At 35.9% G+C, this 10760-nt stretch overlaps 2 protein-coding genes across 6 annotated transcripts; one reads left to right on the forward strand and one right to left on the reverse strand.

Annotated features, from left to right (window-relative positions):
* LOC111808429 (putative ADP-ribosylation factor GTPase-activating protein AGD11) lies at window positions 1–8351 on the forward strand. Of its 2 annotated transcripts, none has more exons than XM_023694385.2 (12): window positions 1–388; window positions 513–579; window positions 651–786; window positions 2276–2347; window positions 2669–2716; window positions 4757–4841; window positions 5181–5256; window positions 6229–6392; window positions 6482–6740; window positions 7245–7361; window positions 7464–7559; window positions 7849–8351. In XM_023694385.2, the coding sequence occupies exons 3-12, from the start codon at window positions 744–746 to the stop codon at window positions 8128–8130; spliced, it is 1242 nt and encodes a 413-aa protein (XP_023550153.2). In that variant the 5' UTR covers window positions 1–388; window positions 513–579; window positions 651–743; the 3' UTR covers window positions 8131–8351. The 2 variants fall into 2 exon arrangements, with proteins under 2 accessions (XP_023550153.2, XP_023550154.2); XM_023694386.2 differs by having other exon boundaries at window positions 696–786.
* Window positions 2952–10424, reverse strand: LOC111808430 (protein SENSITIVITY TO RED LIGHT REDUCED 1). 4 transcript variants are annotated; one of them, XM_023694389.2, is made up of 3 exons: window positions 10265–10424; window positions 8984–9927; window positions 2952–3182 (listed from the first exon to the last, which is right to left on the reverse strand). In XM_023694389.2, the coding sequence occupies exon 2, from the start codon at window positions 9848–9850 to the stop codon at window positions 9017–9019; it is 834 nt and encodes a 277-aa protein (XP_023550157.2). In that variant the 5' UTR covers window positions 9851–9927; window positions 10265–10424; the 3' UTR covers window positions 2952–3182; window positions 8984–9016. The 4 variants fall into 4 exon arrangements, with proteins under 4 accessions (XP_023550157.2, XP_023550156.2, XP_023550158.2 ...); XM_023694388.2 differs by lacking the exon at window positions 2952–3182 and adding an exon at window positions 6224–6362; XM_023694390.2 differs by lacking the exon at window positions 2952–3182 and adding an exon at window positions 7997–8134.
* Between the last annotated feature and the right edge of the window lie 336 nt (window positions 10425–10760).

Raw genomic sequence — 10760 nt, forward strand, 5'->3', positions numbered from 1 at the left:
ACATCCATTTCATATAAACCATGAAACTATGTTCACCGGACGAAAACGGATGAATTTGTTTGGAAAATCATCGGACCATTTTACTTTCTCCCCAATTCAATTGGATTTTATTTTCTCTCCAATTCAATTCGATTTTGTTGCTAACCGACACAAAATTTTGAGCAATGAAAATCACGTTCTGATGATGACATTTGCTCTCTGATTTCCGTTTTTTCTCTGCATTTCTTCCACACAATTTCGTTGAAATCGGTTTTCGATAATTCTTTGTAAATTTTCGTTTATGGATGGATTTCTTGCCTTTTGTATGCGCAATGATTTGCAGATTTTCATTTAAATGCATTGAACTATCGTCAGCGTCGCGCCTCCTCCGTTTCTAATCTCTTGTATGGTAAGCATCGATTGGTGTTTTTCAGGTTGTTTGTTATGTCTATTTTGGTTTAAATTTGGCGCCGAACTGTTTGGTTTTCGTTTTTTATTTGCTTGCTTGTGGATTTTGATTTTGTTTCGTGCAGAGAAGAAGCCAGGGTAGAATCATGTTGATCTAGGCTGTTCATAATCATTCGTCATTTTGTCAAACCTGTAAGAACTCCTTTGATTTGGTAATCACTATGTTTATTATGCTCTCTCTCAAGTTTTAGATTACGACCTAGATCAATGGGGTCCAGTGGATGAGCTAAGAGCATGGCTGTTTTCAGATTGCTCCATTATTTCATGATTTGTGTGCACGTTATTTGAGGCTGAAGATGTCAACCCAGCACCAGAATGCGGATTCTAATGCCGTTTCAGGTATTTTTCATCTCTGCAAATGATTGTTTATCCCAATAGCCCCAAGATTTGTTCGTGTTTGTGTTTGTGTTCGTGTTGATTAATTGTGGGAGAGAGGAATTGAAGGGATGCAATTCTTGTGATATTAGAATGAAAAATTCACTTGACTAGCTTGGTGGAAGTTCTACTGTTACCCAAGACTGGAAGAAAACTTTGAGGCTAAAGATTTGAATATCAATTCTAAGTAGAGCAGTGAATTATCCAATAGGAAGTTAAGGGACCTTACAGAAGCTAAATGGCCAGTTTGGCGGGTTTGATAGTGTTGATTAAGTTAACTACTGATTAATTGGATTTCTCTTCCTTTGAAAAGTGCAGCTGCTTCTACTTGGGCATCAGTCTATAAGGATTTTTGTATTTTTCCTCTAGGTCTTATTATTTTGAATTAGAACTCCTTTTTGTATAGTTAGCTTTGAGGCTTCTTTTGTTGGGTTGTCTTTTCGTGCCATCTCGCTTGTTTTTGTGTTCTTTCATTTTTTCCAATGATAGTTATTGGGAAGCTTTAGATGCATTTATTAGAAGCTTTTGAATGCTCTAGATCATATTGACCCATTCTATCCCCAACGTGCTTCGTAATCTGAGATGAAAAAAAAATCAGATGCTATTCAAAGTGTGTTGATAGGTAGTATGGGCTATCATAAATGAGGTGGAGGCTGGGTAGAGAGACAGATCTAGGATGAATGTGAGATCGACACTTCTTAATTATTTGAAATGTATGGTATCCTTTCGACCATTGTAATCTCTCCTATGAGCTAGATAATTTATATTTCCAGCTGATAGTTATTAAACCTTGATTTTGGATATTACAAAATCAATTCATTGAAAACTTCGTTCATATACTTCCTTTTATGAGAGTATGCATGATGGTGACAATATAATAAACACATTTTGTAGTAGGTAACATGAACACCAACAGTTAAGACATTTATTTCTTTCTATGAGGTCGGAGATTCAAATTCCTACTCCAAAGCTTTTTGATTTTTTATTGAGATGATACATTATGATGATGTGTTATATAATTGATCTTCCCCGACTTAAGGTTGAAGAACTGTTTGGGTACATTAAGTTTCTTATGGATCCAGATCAACTACTTGGATTTGAAGACAGTTGTCCCATTTGATTATGTTTTGGAAGGGTCTTACTTTAGGATTGAAACGAATTATCCATCTGGTCTTCTGTGTTTTTTTCTTTTTGTTGTGGATACTGGAAATAAGGGTGTATAGATAATCGTCAGACTTATAGGATTGACGCTTACTACTACATGAGTAAACACATATTTGTCATTTGTTCAACCAGACTGTTGGGACCTGTTCTCTGTTATCTATAATATTGGGTTAGTACACATATAGCTTAAAAAAAGTGAGCATGTATCTGTTGTTACTGACCTATGAAGAGCTCAGCTCGTGCACCTTCATTACATTGAAATCTCCTTGACACGATTCAAATGTGCCAGGCGCTTCTCTCTTTGATCTCCTGTTTCCAGATTCAGAAATGCCAGGCTGGGACTGCAGTCGAACCCCGTCTGGTATTACATCTTCATCTCTCATTAACTTTGTAATTGCAATAGCACTTATTAAGGAATATTTTTGAAAGAAGATGGAGCCAAATCCTGGAGGAAGTGTTAAATGTCGGAAATGCAATGTTTTGTCAACCTGCTGAGTCGATGACAAGTTTTCCTAAAGAAACTCAACCTCAGGAGATTAGTTAATTACTGAGTTTGGAATCTTTTTTAACTTCAGTATATGATCTTTTACTGTAGCTTGGGTAACATCAGAATGCTTAGTTTAGCTGTCAGATCTTTCACTCTTTTACATTTCTTCAATTCTCTATGATTTCTTGTATTCAGATGCAGAAACACAAAGCTGGAACTGGAAGAAGGATCAAGAGCTCTCTGGTATTGTATCTTCAATTCTCAATATCTTTATAACTGTAAATAGCACTTCTTATTGTTATAGAAAGTAGGTGGAGCTAAATGCTGTAAAAGTTTTTATTGTAGCAAATGTAAAGTCTAGTCAACCTGCTGATTCTTTGACCATTAATGTCTCCCATTCTGAAAAAGTACTGACATGAGATTAATTAAATGTGAAATAGGGATCATTCTTAACTCTAGAAATAATCTTTTACTGTAGTTTGGGTAACATCAGAATATTCAGTTTAGCTGTCAGAAATTTCACTCTTCAAGGCTTCCAATGGGCTGCTGTGATTAAACTTTTGGACGACCATACTCCAGCTAACAACCTTGATTGTCTGTGCTGCCAGCAGGAAGCACCTTTTTTGCCTTCCTTTTTTCTCCCATTCCATTTGATGCAGTACTCTTGAATTTCCCTAATTTTTTCCCAGTGGGGGAAGATAAGGGCGGCCTGTGGGACAAAGTTAGTGGTATGAGGGAAGTCAAGGCTCATAGTGTGTGAATCCACAAAAGAGCTTTAATCTTAGGGGCGCAGGTGTGCTACAACGAGAACTTTAAAGTCAACTGAAAATTATATGTATGCTACTAGAGCATGATGCCTACCAAACATGATATTTTTTTTTAAGAAACAGAGTTTTCATTGAGAGAAATGAAAAAGTATACAAGGGCATACAAAAAGATACATAGTCAAACAAACGTCCTGCAAAAGGAGCCCAACAAACTATAACAAGGGAACTCCAATCTAAAAGAATGAAAGGTAGAGCTGAGTTAAGGCGTAGGCACAATGGTGATGACTACCAAGCATGATCATAGGACTAGCTTTCTAGAGCTAAGTTAAGGCATGCGTTGTTTCTATTGTGCAACTTTTGGTTTCCATTACGATTTGGGATGTAGTGGATACTTCTAAAAAAAGTGCTAAAATGCCATCCTGCATAAGATCCCCGTTTTTAAGGGCTTCTTTTCCAGCTTAAGAAAGAGATAGAAGAAAACTTTTCTTCTTTCATTTGAATGTCTCCGTCTTGTGTCAAAATGTTTTTGTTCCTGTCATACTCCCAACCTCTTGTGTCCTACCAGTATCCTTTTATCTCGAAAAAAAAAAGGCCCTCTTTATGGGTGCTACAGATAGCTATAGAGGTAGTCTGGAAGAAGGGTTCGGAAAACACTTTCTATTTTTTGTTAATAGAAAAACAGTTTTTGATAAATTTTTTCAAGATAATTTTTAAAAATAGTTTTAAGATAGTAAAAAATGAACACAGTATATTTTTTTTGCATGTATTTTCTCTAGTACTTTTTTAGATAACTGTTTATATATGATTATCATGTCTTCCAAAGTAAAACTTGATTAAATGTGATTAAAGTTCACACGCCAAAGTACATTGTTCTTTATTCTATTTGATTAATGTTCAGCTTGCAGGGTAAGAGTTCTCTTCTTAAGACGAGGCAATCTTTCTCTTTTCCCTCTTCCTGTTAGCAATCGCTTTAGCAAGATTCTTCACTGGGGTTGACGAGGGTCGATTAAGGGGTTAACTATTGGTCGAAATAGGATTTGTGTCCATTTGCATCTTGTTGATGACACTTTTTAGATTCCTCACAAATATCAAATGATAGCAACCTTCTCAATTTGGCTTCAGTTTTCCTTTCCTTTAACTTTTTTTGTGGCTTCCAGTTCCCGCATTCTATACTGATCACTCTCTTAGTTTCACGATAGAGACAGGTCAACTCAGTCTTGCTGTATGTTATAAACCAATAGAACCCAAATTTTAAGGTCTTGTACCTGATATTGATTTTAGTTATATTTTTGCTCAGATTAAGTATGAGAATATTTTGTTTCTCCAATTCTAATCGCTGTTGCATACACGTGTTTCTACTCTCTCGAGTGTTGCATCAATTTCTCATTGATAACGGTCATGTGTTATTTTTATGTTCTTTTGGAACATGAGGTGTGTTTCTATTAGTCTTAAATATTCTCCTGACCTAGTAGAAGAAGCTATGTGAACTATATTCATTTGTGTTGCCTTCATTCAGGACCCCAGAAAAGATTGGAAGATCTCTTGTGTCAGCCTGGTAACAACTTGTGTGCAGATTGCGGATCACCGGATCCAAAATGGGTGTAAGTCTAAATGTTTTATTTAATTTTTCGTTCATACAAGTTCTTTAAGTCCTGATTAAGTTGTAATGTGGCGTGTGGGAAATGTGATGAAAATTTTAAAAGCTCAATGCCATTGAATTGTTCAAGGGAGAGATCCATTCCCTGGACTCAAATTTCTTCTGACATTGTATAAATTACAAAAGGATCAATTACTTTTAACACTTTTGGTGTCTTAGGTGGTTTCAACTTTATACAAAATGTAACATCTCTTACCTTTGATATACACTAAAACTTCTCATCATATATGTTCAATATTCAGAGTTTAGTATTTTGTTCTTAACCTCTGGTTTATGGATGCAGATCGTTAAATTTGGGAGTGTTTATCTGTATAAAGTGTTCTGGAGTACACAGAAGTCTAGGAGTTCATATCTCTAAGGTTTCTCCTTTTCTTTTTCCTTCTCTTCTTATGGCATTTTTATAATCCTAATAGCAAACACGTAAGGTACGTCTTGACCGTGCTGCTTGATGACGTGATAGTTTTGGATATGCTTTTCATGTTAGAAAAATTTCTGGCACTAGACAACATCATAAAGAACATTGTCAAAGAGTCTGATATTTCAGAATCACAATCCAAATAACAGATAGCATTTGATCTTTTAAAACTCATCATCAACCCTCAAAATACTTTGAAACAGTGCACCCAAATGAATGAAAGTTAGATATGGACGATCACATTGACTCCTTTGAGTGTAATATTGCTCTAAATTTTCAATACTCGGAAAGTTCGTGTTCGGGCTTTAAGAAATCAGTATAATTTCTGTTGAGGACAACTCTCTGGTGGACAAACTCCTGTAAAGTCTTGGTTTTAAGCCCCAGGTGGAGACCTTAATTTAAAACCTTTGCCATCTCTAGAAGTTGGCCTTGGAATGTACGAACTCCTGAGATTAGTAGGGGTAATCCAAGAGCATAATGCAAAGACTTGTTTCAGTAGTAAATATAAATTTGGTTGATCTGTAGTAGTTTGAAGATAGGTAGTGTTTGCTTATGTGACCTTTTAATTATATCGACCTTCCTTGATTGAATTTTGATGGTCCCATTTAATAACCATTTGGTTTTTTTAAAGACAGAAACCAAGTTTTTCTGTAAGTCTATATTTTACAAATGTTTTCGAAATCTTAATTAGGTTTTGAAAACAAAAAAAAAAAAAAATGTAGATTTTAAAAACTTGTTTTTGTGGTTAGAATTAGAATTTGGCTAAGAATTCAAGTTTCCTTACCAAAAACCAAGAACCAAATAGCAGGTCTGCAAACTATTTACTGTTATCATATTGACTTCGAATCTCATTCTTGAATGCTCGTATCTCATGCAATGCATTTTGTGAACTAAATTTATCAACAATAAATGTCAGGTTTTCTCAGTGAAACTGGATAATTGGACAGACGAACAAGTCGATACTTTGATAAGCATCGGTGGAAACACAGATGTAAACATGAAGTATGAAGCTTGCATCACCGATGGGCACACAAAACCGAAACCAGATTCCTGTATAGAGGAGCGCCACGACTTTATAAGGTATCACAAGTGTATGTTATTTCATGTAATGGAGGAAATCAAATTATTGAGGATATTCTATTAAAGAATCACATTTTCTGTAAATTTAGGAGAAAGTATGAACTGCTGCAATTTTATAACGCCAGCAGTCAAAATTCTAGTGATAACAACTTATTGAATAAAAGCAGTTTATCATGCTCCCTAAGTAACACCCCAGGCAACAATGGTACCAACGACAAAAGGCCATATGAGAAACAACCTACTAGGTATCGCATTGGGCATGTATTTCGTACCAGCCGGATAATTAGAAGAGATAGTGAGCAGAAGACTTTTGACAAGAGAAGCCCTTCAGTCTCCAGACAAACATCGGTAATAACCTGTTCTTTCTATTTTGCGTTTTGATTATGGATTTTTCTTATTAATAATTTCCTTCAGCTTTTAAGTTGTGTATGGAGTGCGGAAGAGAATTACAAATTCCACTTTGTTTTGAAATTTTTGGTTGCTACCATTCTCTCCCAATTATAAACATTTGGAACTAACAAAATAGGGATCATTTGATACAGTGGAGCCACATAAATTGTGTTTTAAGTTATGGACAATACATTCAAGAGGATGCCACTGAAAAAGCGCATCATTTCTACTGAGTTCAGCATGGTCTGATTAGCCAAAAATTAGTCTTGTCTCTCGATATAAAAGCGTACCATGGCACCTTCTCCATCAATGAAAAGTTGAAAAATTAAAGCTGGAACTTTGAGCTAGCAGTCAAATTTATGTTGGGGATTAGAGAATGAAATCCAAAAGCAAGTGTTGTGGCTTGAATTTTTTGTTTGATATGGATATTGCATCTTATTACTTCAGATGTAATGTTTGTAGGCAGGTATGGTTGAATTTGTTGGCTTGGTTAAGGTCAATGTGGTTAGAGGCACAAACCTAGCTGTCCGAGACGTGGTGACCAGCGACCCCTACGTAATTCTCATGTTGGGTCAACAAGTGAGCCTCTCTCTCTTACATTACTTTGGTCCACATTTAGGGTGAAGATTGGTATCAGCTACTTTGCTATTTGGTAATGACTTCTATTGTTGTATATTGCAGTCAGTGAAGACTCGTGTTATTAAGAGCAACCTTAACCCAGTTTGGAACGAGAGATTAATGTTGTCGATTCCCGAGAATATCCCTCCATTAAAAGTGGTAAGCATTGAACATATCTTTGCAAATGTTAAAACATCAGAGAAGGAAATCATGAATTCAATATGCATATGCATTTAAGCGTCTGATTGTATTAGATCATTTACAGTGAGTATTATACCAAATAATGATTTCTGCAGCTTCGTTAACGCATCACTTGTATCATCGTGTTCTTAGGCTTTAAATTCTATAATGTTCATCAAGGAGCCTCTTGTATGATCCTATGTTCTTAAGCTTTTGATTGTTTTGGATCATTTCCTCTTAGTAAGATACCAAAAGATGATTTCTACAGCTCGTCTATGATAAGGACACATTTTCAACTGATGACTTCATGGGTGAGGCTGAAATCGACATTCAACCGTTGGTCGCTGCGACCAAGGCGTATGAGAAGTCCACAATTGATGAATCAATGCAGCTGGGAAAATGGGTGGCGAGTACCGACAATACCTTGGTAAAAGATGGGGTCATTAACCTTGTAGATGGAAAGGTCAGACAGGATATTTCTCTAAGATTGCAGAATGTGGAGAAAGGTGTCCTTGAGATTGAGCTAGAATGCATTCCTCTCACACAATAGATGGCTGCTGATCCAAAAGCACAAGATTTGGAAATTACTTTGTTGGCTATGATGGAAGAACCTTGAATCCAATCCCAATCAAATGAGTTTAGCAAAAACAACAAGAAAAGGGATGATGTTCCTTGTGTAGCTGTTGTATATAATAAATATGTAATGTGTAAATAAAAAAGAGTGGTGGAATATATATGCTTAGATTAATCTACCCTTGTTTGTTTCCGCTGTGTTTATTGGTCCTTTCTTTGTTTGGAAATTGAGGTCATTTATTATGGTTGAAAGAGGATCTTGCACTACAAACAATATTTACGTAAATCTAAACCTTCATACAGTTATATATAGCTCAGCCGTAATTAACATCTACTGATTTTGAGGTCAAGTTAAAATTCGCTGAAATTTTGCAGGCATCAGGATTGTCAGTGTAAGATCTGATCGGTTCATTCCAAGGTCATCTTTCATGGTAGGAAGTAGAACAATACCGATGAGTTTATGAACAACATCTTCATGAATCTACCACACAATCAATTCTATTTTGATCCTAAAAGCACAACAATCAATTCTATTTTGATCCTAAAAGCACAACAATCAAGATCTACAATGATATTCAATCAAGATCTACAATGATATTCAATTCAAACAATTGATGAAGTATAGTCAATTGATGTTAGTCGATGCTTAGCTAGACTAACTACTGCCTTAGCCCTGCCAAGTGAAATAGGATATACACCTAAAGATGGTTCTCACATCCTCATAAGGCTATCACCATATTGGAATGTGAGTCAAGCATGGCACAAATGATGGAACATTCCTATATTTGGAAAAGAATAAAATCCATGTTCAATTATATGAGTGCATTTACCTGGCTGTTTTTCCAATCACTAGACAATGTTCTTCAAAGATCTGTGAATTGCAGCTCCGTCGGTGAAACAGGGCTGAAAAAATGCCAACTTGAATCATGGAAAGCACCAAAATAATCATCTGAAAGTGTCTTGATTTTGATCTCGCGTGTGAACTTTCTTGAGGCTAAAATGTACTTTGCTGAATCAACAACGGGTGAGCTTTTGAATTCAGATACAAACTGTTCATAGATCTCAAAGCTATTTCCAAACAGCACAACGTGATTCAACAGCTCCACCGTCCAATTTTCCTGTAAAAGATTGTTGTACAACTCTGCCTCGCAATGGGGCATAAAGAACAATGTTGCCTTCTGCGCACATCGCCGTCCTTCCTCGTTTACTGATAGAACGGAACAACCAAAGGATTCCATTACCCGACATTCGGTTGCAGAAAGAATTGGATCGAACACCTCCAAACTTCCAATCCAACTAAATTTTCTCTTCAACAAGATTGCAAGACTGAGCTGCAATCGAGGATTTTCGTAATTCTCTATGCTTCCTACGCCATAGATTACCATCTCCATCTTTGATTCCGAGGCCAAAACCCTATTTAAGGATTCCAAGACAGGCCTTGTTCCAAGCTCGTCAATAAGAGTTCGAAAAAATTGGGAGCTCTCAACTTTCTTAATACAGATTTCCATCTTCTGCAACAGTTTCGATTCTCTGATTGTATCATTAGCCTGATCAGTAGGGGACCAAGTCCGCTGATCTTCTCGATTTCTGAGCTTCGGAAAAGTTTTCCTCTGCCTGCCACGACGAGGTAAAACAACTGTCCAGTCGCCATTATTTGACTGATCCGGAACCGCGAGAGTTTTTGCCGACGCTGCCATCCGTCAAGAGATAATCGTCCAGTCCTGATTACAGCTTCTCTTTTCTAACCTCAAGAATCTTCAGAAAGCAGAAAATTCTGCATTAAATATAAAAAAATCCAGCACATCAAAATCGTGAATGAACTCATTCTACTGCTGAAAGCGAGACAGTATGAACAAAATGAAATCGAGGAAACAGTGAACACTAAAGCTCAGATTCAGGGTACATTAGCTTGCATTCAATCAAAAGATCGCCAAATTGAATCAATAGCACAAAACTGTATGTGGAAAGAAAAAAAAAAAAAAAAAAAAAAGAAGGAATATGAAGAACAAGATCCAGTGGAATGATATCAAAATCAGTAACCAAAACACATGAACGGAACAAATTCGAGTCGGACAATGGCGATGAAATTAAAGGGATTTTGAGTCACAAACCTGATTGGTTTTCGATTCTTCTCTTTCCTGACTGGACAACACAGCGGATTCGATTCTACTGCTGGTTCATGGTTGCGCGGCCGTCTGCATCTCTAGCTTTTGCAGGTTACCAATTAAGAGAAGCCGTGTGTGTTCTTATTCTTCTACGGAATGCCCTGAATAATTCAATCTCCTTTATATATTGGTTTTAAAAACGCCAAAAAAGAAATTTAAGGTTAAATTAATAAAAATAATCATAAATTTGTATTTTCTCTAAAAAAAATATATATATACTCGTAAATTTTATATTTTATTTAAAAAATTAAAAAACAATAATATTCTTGAAAAAAATACTTTAAAAATAATATTAATACCTTTAATCTTTCTAAAAAAAATTTATAATTAGTATATGAATGGAAATTATCCATGCTCATATAGACCAATGGACAATATCATATCATTGTAGAGAGTCGTGTTCATCTAATATGGTATTAGAACCATGCCCTAAACTTAGTCA

This window comes from Cucurbita pepo, chromosome 13 (genome assembly GCF_057944985.1).
Source record: "Cucurbita pepo subsp. pepo isolate OVF chromosome 13, ASM5794498v1, whole genome shotgun sequence".
Taxonomy (NCBI): domain Eukaryota; kingdom Viridiplantae; phylum Streptophyta; class Magnoliopsida; order Cucurbitales; family Cucurbitaceae; genus Cucurbita; species Cucurbita pepo.

Bases quoted from the DNA above. Each gene is read 5' to 3' on its own strand.
- LOC111808429 (XM_023694385.2), top strand. From the start codon at position 744: ATGTCAACCCAGCACCAGAATGCGGATTCTAATGCCGTTTCAG. The intron at 2,717-4,756 runs GTATTGTATCTT...GCCTTCATTCAG, and splicing joins GAAGGATCAAGAGCTCTCTG to GACCCCAGAAAAGATTGGAA. The intron at 7,362-7,463 runs GTGAGCCTCTCT...TGTATATTGCAG, and splicing joins TTCTCATGTTGGGTCAACAA to TCAGTGAAGACTCGTGTTAT.
- LOC111808430 (XM_023694389.2), bottom strand. From the start codon at position 9,850: ATGGCAGCGTCGGCAAAAACTCTCGCGGTTCCGGATCAGTCAAATAAT.